Here is a 19,088-nt window from a genome sequence, read left to right as displayed (position 1 = left end):
ACCTCGACTACCATTTTTGGTTATGATTCTTATGGCTCTTTTCTGGAGTTTGAAAATTGTGTTCATATTTTGTGCATTTGTTCCCCAAAAAAAGTATGCCATAGCTAAGAATTGAGTGTACAAATGAATAGTATGTAACTAAAAGTTTCTTAGTGTAGAGATTATGAAATTTGAGACTTTACTGGTATCAGAAAATGTTTCCCATTATGATTTTCAGGGTGAAGATAATGACAATGATAAATACCATGTGGCCTACTCATGGGTTGTTGTCAGGTTAAGAGATATTAATGACAATAAACCTCAATTTGAACGTCCCAATATTGAAGTTTCAGTGTATGAAAATGCTGAACTGGGAAAAAGCTTAGAAACCTTCAAGGCAACAGACCCTGACCAAGGAGGAAAGAGCAAAGTGAAATACGCAATAGACCGCACTTCAGATCGTAAACGACAGTTTGCCATCAGTCAAGATGGTATTGTGTCAATTCAGAGGAATCTTGACAGAGAAGAAACACCACGACATCAAGTAAGTCTCTGATGCTGTTTTTTCTGTTGTTGTTCAGTTAAGACTTACAACTGTACAGTTGTTATTGATGAGCTTCTACTGACATTGAAAAAAATTTCAGAAATAGATTTGTACATAAACAAAAAGCAACTTCATCAATGATTGGATTTGTTTTAGACCAAAATAGCATTCATATAACACTGAAATTACAGCATTTCTATGCAATACATCAGTATTTTGAAATCTATAACAATGTAGCAAATCTGTTATAAGCAAAGAACTTATTATACTCTTGAAAATAAAAGTATCAGCAAAAGATGCATTTATGAAACTGTGACTGTAACCTACTCTTGGTTACTTTTCCTGTTCCAAAATCCTACTAAATAAAAAAAACAGACTCAGAAGAAACAAAACTAGTAATTTTTTGACTTATATTAGTTTGTCACTATCACCATATTGGAATCAGCCAGCCATTTACTTTTTATTATGTGTGTCAGAAAAGAAGTGAGTCACATTGCATCTCATCGTGTGTCTGATTTTCATATTTTGTATTTACATGGTTGTCATGAGAGCACTCCAGCTTTCATTCTCATTATCATTTAAATCCTTTTTCTCCTCACAGGTTAAAGTTCTCGCAATTGATGATGGCGTTCCCCCAAAGACAGCAACAGCTACATTAACTGTAATTGTTCAGGACATAAATGATAATGCCCCTACATTTCTGAGAGATTATAGACCTGTACTTCCTGAACATGTTCCTCCCCGAAAAGTTGTAGAAATACTGGCAACTGATGATGATGACAGGTCAAAGAGTAATGGGCCTCCTTTTACATTCCGGATGGACCCCAATGCAGATGATGTTATACGAGCATCCTTCAAAGTCGAACATGATCAGAGTAAGTTGTACAGCACTTTGCACCTCAGATAATAATAATTATTCTTAATATCAATAGCCTACTGAAAAACATTTGCTGTCACATTTTGATATTTCTGTTTTGTTACAATAAGGGTGATAAAGGCTGAGTACTCAACTCTGCTCTGTGAAGATTAGAAAGAATAAGAAGTGCCAGGGTGATGTTGAAGCTTCCGTTCAGCCTGAGAGAGTACTTGAACTGATCAATTGAAAAGCCAAAGCTAGCATTTTTTTATCTACTGGGAGATATCTACATCTGTACTCTGTAAGCCACTTTATTGTGTGGGGTGGAAGGTACTTTTGTTACAGCTTTCTTTTTCTTCTTCCCTCTTCAATTAATAAATGGTGCAGGGAAGAACAACTGTTGCTATACTTTCATATGATCTGTAATTTATCTGATTTTCACATCATGACCATTTTGCGAGACATGTGGGAGAGAGTAATATGTTGCTTGACTCTTCTCAGTGTGTACTCTCTCAGTATTTTAACAGTAAACCTCCCCACAATTTGCAAAGCCTCTCCTGTAAAGTCTGCCACTGGAGTTTGCTGAGTATCACTGAAATGCATGTGCCAATACTAAATAATCCCTTCATGAAATGTGCCACTCTTGGTTGGATTTCTCCATCTCTTGAATGACCCAAGATTGGGTAGTACATTTCTCTCACTATAACCAGTTTTATTGCAATAGCCCCCAAAAAACTGTGAAAGCATGAAATGTGAGAAAAATTTTTGTACAAAATAATAAAACTGGTTATCCCAACAAGTTTTGGAATGTAACAGATTAATATTCAACAGTTGTTCATTACATGATATACTTCATTTTGACTCCATTGGCACCACCACTTCATTCAAATGAAGTCAAGAACAAATTTTGTTTTACGGAGTTCTTTTATCAAAGATTTTGAAAAACCATTTCAAAGTCTAATCTTTTACCTGTTCTGTCAGTCTCAAATTATTACCAAATATCATATAACATATAAGGGATAAGTACAGATTACAGTGATTTTATCATATTAGCATTACAGTGGAACTTGTATTTCATTAGAATGTCTGTTTACCAATATTTATAAATCTGTCTTTAAAAGGTGAATTATCATTGATTGGTAATGCCCTATGATTGAAAGAAAACATCTCAGTCAATATAGAGTTATTTGAAGCACTTGGGAACAAAATATAGCAAAATACTTCAGATCACAGGACAGAATTAATGGACTTAGTTAGGGACTTATCCTTTTTCTCACATCACCAATGAAATGTCTTTGTAACATCATTTTATAATGTCTTACTTCTTAATTTATCATCTGTACAGAAAATTGCACCCATAGGATAGACCCGAGACAGACAAGAATAAAAAAATAAATTGAAGAGCACAATGGGGACATAACCTGGATAGGAAAGAGAATAGAGTTCACCAGAAATTAAGAATGGATACACGCCATTAGGGAAGGCACCACTTGCCATGTGGTGTGTCTACCGAAGTCAGCAGACCCTCTATATAGTCCATATGCAAAATTATTGATTTTATCACTCATTCAGTCCTTTAGTCTCTGACTGTTACAAACATTAACGCATTCATTAATTTTCATGTCGTGTAACAGATTATACAATAACATATGAAAAATTACTTTCCAAGTCTTTCAAATTATGACACTGGACAACTAGCTTATTCTACATGTTTTCTTGAAAACTGAGTTATTTTGTTTCTTATGTAAAATATATTGGCCATAAATTATGCCGAAAATGTCAACAATACTGAAATCTGCTTTAAAGTTCTGTTCATTAACTATTTGTCACTGTTGTATTTAAAATTCTTCTTTCACATCTAGATAAAGTACACTGATTCAGTGGGACAATATGAAATGTCAGCATTTCATTGGATGACAAATTCTAGACAGCAAAAGAGAATGGTCATTTTTCAGCTTTCAGTCTTTTTTTTCCACATAAATATCATGATCAAAATTAATAGTGAGCAGCAAAATATGTAATATACACTCCTGGAAATTGAAATAAGAACACCGTGAATTCATTGTCCCAGGAAGGGGAAACTTTATTGACACATTCCTGGGGTCAGATACATCACACTGACAGAACCACAGGCACATAGACACAGGCAACAGAGCATGCACAATGTCGGCACTAGTACAGTGTATATCCACCTTTCGCAGCAATGCAGGCTGCTATTTTCCCATGGAGACGATCGTAGAGATGCTGGATGTAGTCCTGTGGAACGGCTTGCCATGCCATTTCCACCTGGCGCCTCAGTTGGACCAGCGTTCGTGCTGGACGTGCAGACCGCGTGAGACGACGCTTCATCCAGTCCCAAACATGCTCAATGGGGGACAGATCCGGAGATCTTGCTGGCCAGGGTAGTTGACTTACACCTTCTAGAGCACGTTGGGTGGCACGGGATACATGCGGACGTGCATTGTCCTGTTGGAACAGCAAATTCCCTTGCCGGTCTAGGAATGGTAGAACGATGGGTTCGATGACGGTTTGGATGTACCGTGCACTATTCAGTGTCCCCTCGATGATCACCAGTGGTGTACGGCCAGTGTAGGAGATCGCTCCCCACACCATGATGCCGGGTGTTGGCCCTGTGTGCCTCGGTCGTATGCAGTCCTGATTGTGGTGCTCACCTGCACGGCGCCAAACACGCATACGACCATCATTGGCACCAAGGCAGAAGCGACTCTCATCGCTGAAGACGACACGTCTCCATTCGTCCCTCCATTCACGCCTGTCGCGACACCACTGGACACGGGCTGCACGATGTTGGGGCATGAGTGGAAGACGGCCTAATGGTGTGCGGGACCGTAGCCCAGCTTCATGGAGACGGTTGCGAATGGTCCTCGCCGATACCCCAGGAGCAACAGTGTCCCTAATTTGCTGGGAAGTGGCGGTGCGGTCCCCTACGGCACTGCGTAGGATCCTACGGTCTTGGCGTGCATCCGTGCGTCGCTGCGGTCCGGTCCCAGGTCAACGGGCATGTGCACCTTCCGCCGACCACTGGCGACAACATCGATGTACTGTGGAGACCTCACGCCCCACGTGTTGAGCAATTCGGCGGTACGTCCACCCGGCCTCCCGCATGCCCACTATACGCCCTCGCTCGAAGTCCGTCAACTGCACATACGGTTCACGTCCACGCTGTCGTGGCATGCTACCAGTGTTAAAGACTGCGATGGAGCTCCGTATGCCACGGCAAACTGGCTGACACTGACGGCGGCGGTGCACAAATGCTGCGGAGCTAGCGCCATTCGACGGCCAACACCGCGGTTCCTGGTGTGTCCGCTGTGCCATGCGTGTGATCATTGCTTGTACAGCCCTCTCGCAGTGCCCGGAGCAAGTATGGTGGGTCTGACACACCGGTGTCAATGTGTTCTTTTTTCCATTTTCAGGAGTGTATGTAAGTTATTTCCTACCAATACTAACTTTTTCTCATGTCAATGCTATGGAATCATACAGTTCTTAAATAAAATTCAGACATTTTAAACAAATCAAACCCCTGGTGAAACTTTCATAAACATCAGGCATATGATCAAAGGCTAATGACTCAACGTAATTTTTGTAACTTCCTTATAGCCATTTCTCAGAATTTTCTACAGCATACCATCATAAACAAAAGTCCAATGCATTACAAAATAGAGCACTAATAAGTCCCTAATATTTTATTTCACAATACAATAAACCTTCATCTCTGCCAGCACTTTGTCTCCATGTAAACCTCAGCAACATGCAAAATATGTCACAAAATCTCATAATACCATCGATATGCCTCAAAGAGAAAAATTGCTCTGCATTGTAATTCTAATCATTAACTACATATAGGTCTGAAAAACAACATTCTCCATTATGCCTTGCACTCACAAAGACACCACAATAATAAGTGAACTGACATAGCTTATAAACTTCTTATTTTTCATTTTCCATGAACATTTTTTTTTCCCCCCCACTAAAGCACCAGATGTTTTGGTATTGCTAAGACTGGCTGACTATAATAATATTTTCTCAGTCTGACTCATTTATGAAAACAATTTAAATTTCTTTCTTTTAAATGCAAATAAACACATTTGAAATTACTGTCATGTTGGGGAATTTATGTTCAGTTAATTCCATTGTACTGAGACAGTAGAAGGCAAATACATAGTATAATGTAATTATAAAAAGATGAATAGGTAAGTAAAAAACAAATTTTGCAGCATGGAAATTCATATTGATGAAGCAATCTTCACATGCGAAAACAACCAGACACATAGTCAATTTTGACAAAGTAGGCAATTTTCCACATCTCAGGTAGATTAGATTAGATTTACTTTCATTCAAACAAATTTTTATTTATTTATAAGGTAATAAACTAACATTAGAACTACTACTATACTTATTTATAATGAACACATTACTGCACTGAAATGGTGCAGAAGTTAGATCGTACTTTATGTATATAATTCTTTTCTTAACATAGTTGGTAATTACTTTTTCATTTTATTTAATAGCTCAATTGCCCAATTACATTATTATTCTATATAGTTCTGTACTTTCATATTTGTAAAGCTCAGCTAAAATTTTACTTTCTCTCTTGTCTTAGATTCCTCCATTATCTACTTTCTCCATCTACAGATACTTAGCAATAATATTTTATTTGATTTCCTGAATGTAAATTACTAGTAAACATAATACAAAGTCTCTAGTCCATTGCTTCCTCAACATAGTTCTCCACAGTACATCAACATAGTCGTCATTATTATAATTATCCTCATCATAAAACCATAAGACATTTCCATTGATGTGGCCGAGCAGTTCTACATCTACATGACTACTCTGCAATTCACATTTAAATGCTTGGCAGAGGGTTCATCGAACCACAATCATACTATCTCTCTACCATTCCACTCCCGAACAGCGCGCGGGAAAAACAAACACCTAAACCTTTCTGTTCGAGCTCTGATTTCTCTTATTTTATTTTGATGATCATTCCTACCTATGTAGGTTGGGCTCAACAAAATATTTTCGCATTCGGAAGAGAAAGTTGGTGACTGAAATTTTGTAAACAGATCTCGCCGTGACGAGAAACATCTTTGCTTTAATGACATCCATCCCAATTCGCGTATCATATCTGCCACACTCTCTCCCGTATTACGTGATAATACAAAACGAGCTGCCCTTTTTTGCACCCTTTCGATGTCCTCCGTCAATCCCACCTGGTAAGGATCCCACACCGCACAGCAATATTCTAACAGAGGACGAACGAGTGTAGTGTAAGCTGTCTCTTTAGTGGACTTGTTGCATCTTCTAAGTGTCCTGACAATGAAACGCAACCTTTAGTTCGCCTTCCCCACAATATTATCTATGTGGTTTTTCCAACTGAAGTTGTTCGTAATTTTAACACCCAGGTACTTAGTTGAATTGACAGCCTTGAGAATTGTACTATTTATTGAGTAATCGAATTCCAACGGACTTCTTTTGGAACTCATGTGGATCACCTCACACTTTTCGTTATTTAGCGTCAACTGCCACCTGACACACCATACAGCAATCTTTTCTAAATCGCTTTGCAACTGATACTGGTCTTCGGATGACCTTACTAGACGGTAAATTACAGCATCATCTGTGAACAACCTAAGAGAACTGCTCAGATTGTCACCCAGGTCATTTATATAGATCGGGAACAGCAGAGGTCCCAGGACGCTTCCCTGGGGAACACCTGATATCACTTCATTTTTACTCGATGATTTGCTGTCTATTACTACGAACTGCGACCTTCCTGACAGGAAATCACGAATCCAGTCGCACAACTGAGACGATACCCCATAGGCCCGCAGCTTGATTAGAAGTCACTTGTGAAGAACAGTGTCAAAAGCTTTCCGGAAATCGAGAAATACGGAATCAACTTCAGATCCCCTGTCAATAGCGGCCATTACTTCATGCGAATAAAGAGCTAGGTGCTAGGCACTTCAGTATGGAACCGCGCGACCGCTAAGGCCGCAGGTTCGAATCCTGCCTCAGGCATGGATGTGTGTGATGTCCTTAGATTAGTTATGTTTAAGTAGTTCTAAGTTCTATGGGACTGATGACCTCAGATGTTAAGTCCCATAGTGCTCAGAGCCATTTGAACCATCTGAACATTTTCATTAATTTTCACTTCTCACAAGATATTCTCATCTTACAATTCACCACCAAACATCATCAGTAACCAAAATATCCACAGGTGTGCTGCCGGTCTATAGTGTCCAACGGGCACAATATTTCGGTGATCATACATGTCACCATCATCAGGTGAACTGACGGACTGAGCTCCTGTGAACGTGCCGGCACGGAGATCCGTACACTATGATGCTCAGAGGGAACTGGGTTCGGTCGCGGCGGCGGCCAATTTAAATACCCTCCACCCGCGGCGCGCTCCCTCCACCGTCTGCGCCCCGTGCCACGGTCGCGCGGTGGAACAGATTGCAACGGCGTCTGAGATGACGTCGGTGTGATGGCTCTGTCCACCGTGGTCGTCACAACTAGACGTTTGCTCGATTTACTCTTGATTAACCCAATCGCTGGTTCCCAAGCCTTGCTAAGATTATAGCCACAGTCACGGTTTATGAGGTCGTCATTGGTGCGAATTTCGATGGCCTCTCTAACAATGCTGTCCCAGTATCTCGACGTCGGTACCAGAATCCTCGTGTTGTCATACTCCATAGCGTGATTTTCCGACAAACAATGTTCAGCGACCACCGACTTGCTCGGATACATCAGTCGAGTGTGCCTCTGGTGTTCACGGCATCGATCCTCGACGGTATGCATCGTCTGACCAATATACGACTTGCCACATTGACACGGAATCTGGTACACGCCGGCCTTCCTCAAACCGAGGTCATCTTTGGCGCTCCCCACCAGTGCACGAGTTTTATTCGGAGGACAAAACACAGTTCCGACCCAGTGTTTCTTCAGAATGCGGGCGATTTTCCCCAAGAGTGCGCCTGTGTATGGAATAAATTCAGTGCCTACCTCCTCCCTCGTGACTTCATCCATCTCAACAGGTTGTGCTGCAGTAGTTGGGCGGAGAGCATGTTGAATCTGTCACTCTGAGTACCCATTTTTTCGAAATACAGTTCTCAGATGTTCCAATTCCTGGGGTAGACTCTCTGCATCAGAGATAGTACGCGTCCTATGTACTAGAGTTTTAAGTACACCATTCCTCTGTGAAGGGTGGTGGCAGCTGTCTGCGTGCAAATACAGATCAGTGTGCGTTGTCTTCCGATACACCCCATGACCTAGGGTGCCGTCAGCCCTTCTCTTGACCAAGACATCAAGGAAAGGTAATTTATCCTCCGTTTCACTATGGAGACTGAAACTCAGAGTGGCAGATTCAACGTGCTCTCCGCCCAACCACTGCAGCACAACCTGTTGAGATGGATGAAGTCACGAGGGAGGAGGTAGGCACTGAATTTATTCCATACACAGGCGCACTCTCGGGGAAAATCGCCCACATTCTGAAAAAACACCAGGTCGGAACTGTGTTTTGTCCTCCGAATAAAACTCGTGCACTGGTGGGGAGCGCCAAAGATGACCTCGGTTTGAGGAAGGCTGGTGTGTACCAGATTCTGTGTCAATGTGGCAAGTCGTATATTGGTCAGACGATGCGTACCGTCAAGGATCGATGCCGTGAACACCAGAGGCACACTCGACTGATGTATCCAAGCAAGTCGGCGGTCGCTGAACATAGTTTGTCGGAAAATCACGCTATGGAGTATGAACGCACGAGGATTCTGGTACAGGCGTCGAGATACTGGGACAGCGTTGTTAGAGAGACCATCGAAATTCGCACCGATGACGACCTCATAAACCGTGACTGTGGCTATAATCTTAGCAAGACTTGGGAACCAGCGATTGGGTTAATCAAGAGTAAATCGAGCAAACGTATAGTTGTGACGACCACGGCGGACAGAGCCATCACTCCGACGTCATCTGAGACGCCGTCGCAATCTGTTCCACCGCGCGACCGTGGTGCAGGGCGCGCACGGCGGAGGGAGCGCACCACGGGCGGAGGGTATTTAAATCAGCCGCCGCCGCGACCGAACCCAGTTCCCTCTGAGCAGCCATAGCGTACGGATCTCCGTGCCAGCACGTTCACAGGAGCTCAGTCCGTCAGTTCACCTGATGATGGCGACATGTATGATCGCCAAAATATTGTGCCCGTTGGACACTATAGACTGGCAGCACACCCGTGGATATTTTGATTATCAAATACGCCGGGAGAAACTCAAGAATCACATCATCAGTAACAATAAACTCACTATGCAGAAACATCATGACTGTAGTATAGCACTCATTTCCTCATTAACATGTTACAGATTCCAAATCTGTCATTATGACGTTCAATGTATTGTATACCACAAAGAAAATTATACTGAAATGAATAAATGCTCAGGAATTGATTGAGACTTGCACTTTGTGTAGAACATAATAAAATACAAACCATCATTTATTTACAACCAGTAGAAAAGTAACACAGCACAAGCAAAAGTAATAACTTACCACATCTAAGTGGTTTGCACAAAAATGTATGAAAAAGTATAACTGAATCGTTATTTAAAATCATTTTGTTTTTACAACATTCATTTTTTTGCATTGTGGAACTTCTTTCTTTTCTTTCTCTCTTTGCTGCACCTATGTTGCTTCCTACACTGAAATTTTTTCCACTTACTCTGTTATGTTCCTTCCAATGATAATTTTTATGGTTGTGATTACTATGTTCCTTTCTGTTGTGATTCTTATTGTTCCAGTTATGATTACCAAATCTTTCAAAATATGTGTGTGTGTTGTAGCTGTATTTCTCTGTTTTTTCCAACCTTGACCAAAATCGACCTAAAAATCCTTTCTCAAATTCTGCGTAGGTTATGTTGTCATTAGTAGCCCAGCTTAATGCTGACCTTCTTGAAACTTCTTGACAAACTTGATTTTCTTAGTATCAGTCATATTAGACACAAAACTGTCTCTGCAATACTGCAGAAAATCTACAGGATGTAAACTACTTTCGCCTGAAAGGTTTTTCACTGGAGTGTTGCAAATCATGGTGCCAACATTGGTATTAATATTTTGATTATCATCATCATTAGACAATTCTTCAACTTTTTTACACAAAACAGGAACACTACTTTCTAGGTTGCTAGTTTTGTTGCTACTTAATTTTACATTTTCTGTGAATTTGCTGTTACTGTTTTCACCCGTCAACAAAACTGCTTTCAACAAGTGCCAGTTTGGTATCAACATTAGTTTCCAAAGTCAAAATTTGACTACATTTTTGTCCACAATACGTATTCCCTGATGCTCATTTTTGAAAGCAATTTTGTTTTTCTCCCTCTCTTCAGTGATCTCATCTTTGACATTTTTAACTTCATTATTTAATTTGAGTTCAATTACTTTGATTTTGGACTCCACAGATTCTACTCAAACATGTAATCTATCAATTTTTTTGATTAATATCATTTATTTGAGTTTTAGTTTTACTGACACAATCAATGGTCCTCAATAATAACCAATTTCTGTGAACTGGTTGTTATTATCATTTAATTGAGCTGTATTTTTCTGACACAATCAAATAATGTTCCTGTTGACTGACTGAGTTTTATGAACGGGTCATTTGTTATTATCATTTAATTGAGCTGTATTTTTCTGACACAATCAAATAATGTTCCTGTTGACTGACTGAGTTTTATGAACTGGTCATTACTCATTTTTATTAACTGATCCTTATTGTCATTGCTCATTTTTATTAACTGATCTTTATCATCATTGCTCATCTCCCTTAACAATGACAGCTTGTCATTATCATCATCTTGTTGTAATTCATTCATTAGTTTTTCCTGTTTTACAAGTTCATCACTAACGTTTTCCTGTGCTTGTTTCACTATGCTAAATAAGTCTCCCATGTCTATATTATTTCCTATTGATCCAAATTATTCAGTGACTGTTCATGTGAATACTTATACAATGAAACTCATCACCAAAAAAGAAAAAAAAAATAAAGAAAATATTTCCAGTACTTTGCTGTTGGTTGTCGACATTCTTCATTGTTAAATTAAAAAGAAGGTCAGCATTGGCCATAATATTGATAGCAAACTCGATTTTCAATCACATAGTGATCATCTTCAGTGCTGTGGTGTACAAATTAAACTCATAGGCACTGGTATCAAGTTATCAGCAACCAAAACTGAGAAATGATCACAATAACTGAAACAGTTCCCCCAATGGCCTAACCATAAAAATTCCTGTTGTGGACTGGCAAGACAGCCAATCCACTATGACGGGTAGCCGAAAGGCATGCGTTTAAGCTCATGCAGGCTGGCGTGAGGTCTGGAACAGGACACGGAAATGAGACTAGTAAAAGAGGTACGTAGCTTCTGGAATACTTAACTTTAATCCATAATTGGTGAACATTGGTCTGACGGTACATGCATCACAAATGATAATGGCGCCTTGCTAGGTCGTAGCAAATGATGTAGCTGAAGGCTATGCTAACTATCGTCTCGGCTAATGAGAGCGTAATTTGTCAGTGAACCATCGCTAGCAAAGTCGGCTGTACAACTGGGGCGAGTGCTAGGAAGTATCTCTAGACCTGCTGTGTGGCGGCACTCGGTCTGCAATCACTGACAGTGGCGACACGTGGGTCCGACGTATACTACCTGACCGCGGCCGATTTAAAGGCTACCACCTAGCAAGTGTGGTGTCTGGCGGTGACACCACAATTCCGTTCTCTGGATCCTGCGCCTCCTTTCACAATAACCTTCACCTTTTCATATTCTGCTAATCCCTGTCCCTTATAAAACTGTTACTGCAAAAACAAACAAGTTTCAGTCCTTCCCAAAAGCTTCACCTTTAGCACTACACCCAAATTTAACTGTATTGGACTTGTCAAAAGCCTACTCTTGTTCTCCTGGTTGCTGCAATGGAAACGCATCTTCACCAGCAATCCCTCCAAACAAAGACAACCTAATTCCTACACTGAAGCTTGCCTCTCCCACTTCATAACACCACCCAACCATGAACCCCCCCCCCCCTTCTAAACACCCCCTGATCACCTTCCAGGGATCCCTTACCTCCAACTTTACCTCACCATCCTTTTGCAGGTCCTTTCCTTAGAACACTCATCTTTCAGCAGAGGAAAGAGCAGTCATACACAGTCTCAAAACAGGTTCTGTCATAATCATCCTCCTTGCTGACAAAGGCTCCACCACTATCGTGATAAGTTGGAGTGACTAATTGGCGAAAGACCTTTGTCAGTTGTCTGAATTATCCACCTATAAACTCTTCCAGAGTGATCCCATCCCAGAAGTCCAACATAATCTCAAATCCCTGCTTAAAGCCTTAGACCCTTCCCAGAACCTTTCCCCTGAATCCATTTCCCTCCTCACCCCAATGACACCCCCTCTTTTACGTGCTCCCCAAAATTCAGAAACCGCACAGTCCTGGGTGCCTCATTGTAGATGGTTATTGTTCCCCGAGAGAAAGGACTTCAGCTGTCATTGACCAATGTTTCCAACCAGTTGTCCATAATCTAGCCTCCCTCGTCAAATATACCAACCATTTCCTTCATTGACTCCCACCATCCCCAATCCTTTACCCCCTGGTTCCCTACTGGCCACTGCTGGCGCCATTTCTGTACATACCAATGTCCCTCATACGATTGATCTTGCTGCAATTGACCACTGTTCTTTGGACTCCAGACCCACTACCTCATTCCTCGTATATATAACTGTATCATAACACATAACTACTTCTTCTCTGAAGGGAATGTGTACAAATAAAGCTGCAGCACAGCCATGGGCACCCAGATGACACCGCCGTATGCCTACCTGTTTGTGGGCCATCTTGAGGAAACCTTCCTAGCCTTCCAGTACCCCAAGCCCCTGGTCTTGTTTAGGCTCATTGATGATATCTTCGTGATCTGGACTCAGGGCTTAGATACCCAATCTTCATTCCTTCACAACCTTAAACCCTTCTCTCCCATCCACTTCACCTTGTTCTCCTCAACCCAGTGTGCCACCTTCCTGGACTTGAACTCCACTTCTCTGTTGGTTCCAGCCCCACCTCTGTCCACATTAAACCCATCAACCATGAACAGTACCTGCATTTTGACAGCTGCCATCCCTTCCACATCAAAAAATCCCTCCCATGGACTGGTGTATCTGCAATGACAAGAACTCCCTTTCCCAGGAAGCTGAAAGTCACCAAGGCCTTCACAGACAGACCGCTATCCCCTGGACCTAGTCCACAAACAGGTTTCCTGTGTCATTTCCCCACACACCCCCAATCCTCCCACCAGCTCCAAGAGCCAGCTGCGAAAGAGTGCCCCCCCATCATCACTCAGCACCACCCCATACTGGAACAACTGAACCACATCCTTCATCAGGGGTTGGATTATGTATCATCATGCCCTGGAATGATGGATATCCTACCCAACATCCTTCCCACCCCTCCTAAAGTGGTGTTCTGCCACCCACTCAACCTCCACGACATTATAGTCCATCCTTATGCCACTCCTAATCCCAATCTCTTGCCACAGGATCATATCCCTGGGGAAGACCCAGGTGCAAGACTTGCCCAGTCCACTCACCCAGCACTTCCTATTCCAGTCCTGTGAAAGGTTTATCTTATCCTAGCAGCCGTTTTGTATACCAGCGCTGTTGCAACCATTGCACAGCTTTCTATATTGTTATGACTACTAACCAGGATGAACAGCCACTGCCAGTCTGGGGCCAACAGCAAAGTAGACCACCCCGTGCCACAATATGGAGCAGAAAATAACATGACTGATTTCAATGGCTGCTTCACAACCTAGCCATGTGGTTCCTCCACTCCACCACCAACTTTTGTTAACTGTGAAGATGGAAGTTATCCTTACAACACATTCTCCAGTGTGAAAATTACCCTGGCTCCAATCTACAGTAAACTACTGTCCCCACATCCTCCACACAACTGTTTCCACCCCCTCTGTCCTATCACCTTCTCCCTTTTGGTGTACCCCACACTGATTTCTTCCCTCTGCCAATGCACAGACCTGATCTCCCCCGCCCCCTCCCTCCCTCCCCCTGTACCTCTCATTTTCTGCTCCCCAGTCTTTCCCCCTACACCCCAACTCCTGACACTGTGCTTTCTAATCTCACCAGGTTGTGATCTAGTCCCTGCACTCCCTGCCAGACAGCACTCTTCTTTCCTCCCCCACCCATAACCTGCTATCCCTCCCCAGTCCTCATTCTGCTCCAGGTTGCTATTCACCTAACAGTCACTTCCTGGTCAGAGCTGACAGTGGTAGCAGTCATGTGAGGATGAGGTGTGCTTGCTTGTGGGAATTTGTGTGTGTTTTCTTTGCTGAAGAATGTTTAATGTGTAACAGTCTTTTTATTGTGCCTGTCTGTAACTCAATGGGTCATCTTTACAGTGAGTAGCTGTCTATACTTTTCCTAATACTGTTGAGTGTAACAATTTGTAGGGATAAGAAAGGGAACAATCACACAGGCTCAGTTGTAGGTAAAGTACAGTTCATTATTAGGGAACTGGAATCAGTCTACAAAGGAGAAAGTATCCAAAACATACATGTGCAAACCGTCCTAGAACATTGCTCAATTGTGTGGGACCTGTACCAAGTAGGACTAATGGGGGATATTGAACATTTAAAAAGAATGGCAGCACAAATGATCATAGGTTTGTTTGATGTATGGGAGAATGTAAAAGAAATGCTGAAAGACAGACTGGCAGACACTTGAAAGCAAACAGAAACTATCTCTTGAAAGTTTCTGGAACCAACGTTAATTAACCCCTTCCTTGCAGCACCTGTAGTCATTAACACTATAACAGCCTTATGATCACTGATATTTCCCTCTGTGTTAACAAACTCTTAAAATTTATGTCTGTTAATTACTAGGAGGTCAAAGTCATTGCCTTAATGAGTCAGTTTGCCATCTGCTTGAAATAATTTTCAGAAAAGACATTGAGAACAATCTCACTTGAATCCCTGCTTCTGGCATGAGTCAGAGAGATTCAGTATAAAGTCCATTGTACTTTCGGTAACAAGCAAGATTATTGAACTTATACAAATTTTGTGCCAATAAAAAATTCTATTCAGCTTTCTCATGGTACTCTCTTTAGTGTTCCATTTTACTTGGTCACTACTAGTGAAGAGGTGCTCATATCAGATCTTGAATGAAATGTAACACCAGCTTTATGAATAGTGCAATAAAACTGCCAACACAAAATTATAATTGAATACTATGATTCCTGATTAGTAACGTACCTTACACTGAGATTATTTTTTTCATGCTTACATCATTTTACTCACGAAAGATGTCTCGTTCAGTTTGCTGAATTGTATTTAAATGTATTTTGTATGTTTCATAATTATTTTGTGTTAATGTATGTTTTCATTAGATGTTACTTTTCATTACTAGTTTTTCATAAACCAAAGATACTCATTGTTTCAGTACCTTTTCATTAAACATTTAGGAACACTGAAAAACATATTGGAGAAATCATATATGCAGAAATGTAAAGACTTACTTATAATCTTTGTGAAGATGTCAGTACAAATTTTGGAATGGGTATATGTAAATTATCAATATGAAAACTACAGTTGCACTCAAGCAGTGGAGGCACATACATCACTGGTGAAGCACGCTACCTGTGCTTGGCCTGAAGAAGAGTTGTGAGGCTTTGCTTGGACTGTGCTGTGACACTAAACAAATTGTTGTGCGTCATTATTACAACACTGCAAAATTGTCGTGTCCTCACATCACAGAATGGGCAGAAGAAGAAGGCAGACACAGAGAAGAAGCCTTCGACACTGCAACCCACTATGAATGTGGAACGGAAGCACGATGAACATTGTACACCTGTCCCCCCTCTGTACATTCTGTGCAGTAGAGGGTCATGGGCAGAGATGTATGATATCATAGCCAACTGCTGCAAGGAAGAAGTAAGCGTAGAGTTTCTGGACTCAGACGCCATTGTCCGGCTGCAGGCAGCCAGCATGGTAGACCACCATGCACTGAAGGACGCTGTGGCTGCATTGTTGATCCACCTACTGTGGAGAAGACGACTGCACTGAAACAGCACGAGAAGCACTCCAAGGCCCTGATCAGGGGGCTGCCTTGGATCTTTGATGAGAAGATGGTCCAAGAGGGGCTGTCACATGCTGTATTCCAGGATGCAACTACTAAGCTGCACAACTGGACAAAAAAGAAGAGACCACCGCTGTACATCGTCATAGTGGAAATGGGAACGGATGGCATCAACATCTTTGGGATGGGGAAGCTCTTAGGCTCTCCTGTGACCATCGAAGCTCTCTCCCCCTAGGCATGGACCCTAAGCCACAGTGCTTCAGATGCCAAGCTGAAGGGCATGTGGCTAAATACTGCCGTAACTTGATGTGGTGCGTAAAGTTCACTGGTGCGCACGACACCCTGCCTGTGACAGATGAAGATAACAGGTGCCAACTTGTGCTCAGTGCGGTGGGCCACATGTTGCAAACTGATGTGGCTGCCTGGCTTTCACCAGCAATGGCTGCACTGGCGACAAGGTGCAAACCAAGAAGACGTGATAACGGTGCCGCAAGTGCCACCAAATGAAGACACAACCGAAACGTGAGAAGAAAACTCCCACTACCATCATGCAGCCACAATACTTTGCCAGTGAGAGTGGCGTGGGGGACCTGCTGCCAGCAGTTACACGGCAGGTGCCGCAAGTGAAAGAGATGTGCACCATGCTGGCGGCCGCGCCGGAGTCGCCACTGATGCAGTGCGGCAGGGGGCTCTCCCAGCCTAAACCGCAGCACATCGTGCCGCAGCACATCATGCCACAGCACCGTCACGGACTGATCTCTTATGATGAACATATGGCTTGACATGGTATCTGCTTGTATGATACTCGCTTCTAACTTAATCCATCCTTGCATGACCTATCACAGGCAGCAAGACATCTGCTACTGCTCTTACTACTTGACCTAACTATAACAGTGGTTTTTTCTCCTTTGGCGCTTGCCTTGGCACTTTTTCCCTCTGCCCTTCCAACCACTACCCTTTGTTTGACTTTCAACCCAATCTATCTCCAGATGAGCCCATATAAATGGTTAACCTTAACCAGATGTGCGCAAACATTGCAGTACCCACAGCCTGCAACACCTCACTTTAGTGAAACTAAACCTTATGCAGAGATGGCAGCAGACTTTTGAGTTGGCCATCATGCCGGTGTGGGTGTGGACGGGCTCCACCTCTAGCTATCTCAGTTGTAAATTATGTAATTTATTAATTATTTATGGATATTTGCGAACAGTAATATCCTCTAACATTAAGACTGAAATTTCAGACTACAAAAAGTATGTAACACTTCACAAATTAATAGTTTTCATTAAAACTTGAAGTGTTGACAATAATATATGCTTCTATAATATTAAAAATTTTATAAACAGCTCATGCATATGTAACTGGTGGCTGAATTATTGATTTGATTTTGTTTTGGAGTCAGTGTTATGATGGGCTAATGTGAGTTATGTGAGAAGAATAATACAATTTTGAAGAGATCTCAGAGTAGTGTTTTGCATCTTTAGTTACGCCCAGCTCACATGACCCAGATCATCACGTGACTGAGCTAAGTAAACTACACAGGGTTTGTTGTTCATAAATGCACCACTCTACAAGTAAATTAAGCAGTTACATTAAATATGGTGTTTTGGATACAAGCTTAAAAACTTCTCAGCTCATAAATCAATATTCTGAAAATGTGTTTAGGGCAGTAGTGGGGACATTTTAATAGTGATGAAGATTAATGATCAAGTGATAGAAATGTTTCCGTGTCCTAGAAACGGTACGGCCCAAAAATGATTTGTAATGAGAGAAACATAGAAATTTTAGCCCATTTGCTGCAAATATCTTTCATCCTAAATGCAGCTCTCAAAAAAAGAAAAAATTTCATTTAAAGATTAATCAATGTAAAAATAAAATAAAATGTTTTAACTTTTGGGAGATCCTAAATTTGTAATATCAATTATGAATTTACTTTACTGGTGCATCACTAATTATAAGACTGCTGTTGATCTATGATAATAATAGTCATGGTGTTCAACAACTTCAGAAGTAATTTTGAACTATGTAACTGGTAATGAATCTTAATGTCATATATATTTTCTCAACAGAGGGTGCTAATGGTGATGGCATGGCAGTTGTCTCATCCCTTCGATCATTTGACCGAGAGCAGCAGAAAGAATATTTGATTCCAATTGTAATAAAGGATTCTGGAAATCCTGCCATGTCAGGGACCAGCACACTAACTGTTGTCATTGGAGATGTTAATGATAACAAAATGCAGCCAGGCTCCAAAGATATATTTGTATATAATTATATGGTAAGACATTCTTGTTCGAATTTAGTAGTTAGCTAATCCTCTGTAGAATAGACAATTGGCACGATTTCTGTAAAAATGGTGTACAGTGGTTCAGTTTACAGATTATTAAATACCAAAGCTGCTTACATTTTATAAATAGAAACATAGTAATCTTTGATAATGCTCATCTTTCTAGTGAAACACAAAGCAGGGTGGTGCAGTGGTTAGCACACTGGACTCGCATTCAGGTGGATGACAGTTCAAACCCAGCTCCGGCCATCCTGATTTAGGCTTTCCGTGATTTCCCTAAATCGT

The 19,088-nt window shown here is 41.6% G+C and overlaps 1 protein-coding gene across 1 annotated transcript in view; it reads left to right on the top strand.

Moving 5' to 3' along the window:
* The window catches only part of LOC124616287 (neural-cadherin-like), a 476,208-nt gene that overhangs the window by 225,205 nt on the left and 231,915 nt on the right, over positions 1–19,088 (top strand). Inside the window, exons 10-12 of the mRNA XM_047144590.1 lie at positions 218–523; positions 1,125–1,398; positions 18,586–18,794. Of these exons, the coding sequence (XP_047000546.1) occupies positions 218–523; positions 1,125–1,398; positions 18,586–18,794 (789 nt within the window). The remainder of the gene's footprint in view (positions 1–217; positions 524–1,124; positions 1,399–18,585; positions 18,795–19,088) is intronic.

Source organism: Schistocerca americana, chromosome 5 (genome assembly GCF_021461395.2).
Source record: "Schistocerca americana isolate TAMUIC-IGC-003095 chromosome 5, iqSchAmer2.1, whole genome shotgun sequence".
NCBI classification, from domain to species: domain Eukaryota; kingdom Metazoa; phylum Arthropoda; class Insecta; order Orthoptera; family Acrididae; genus Schistocerca; species Schistocerca americana.
The sequence above is the reverse complement of the archived record's forward strand: the minus strand, read 5'-3'. Positions and strand labels throughout refer to the sequence as shown.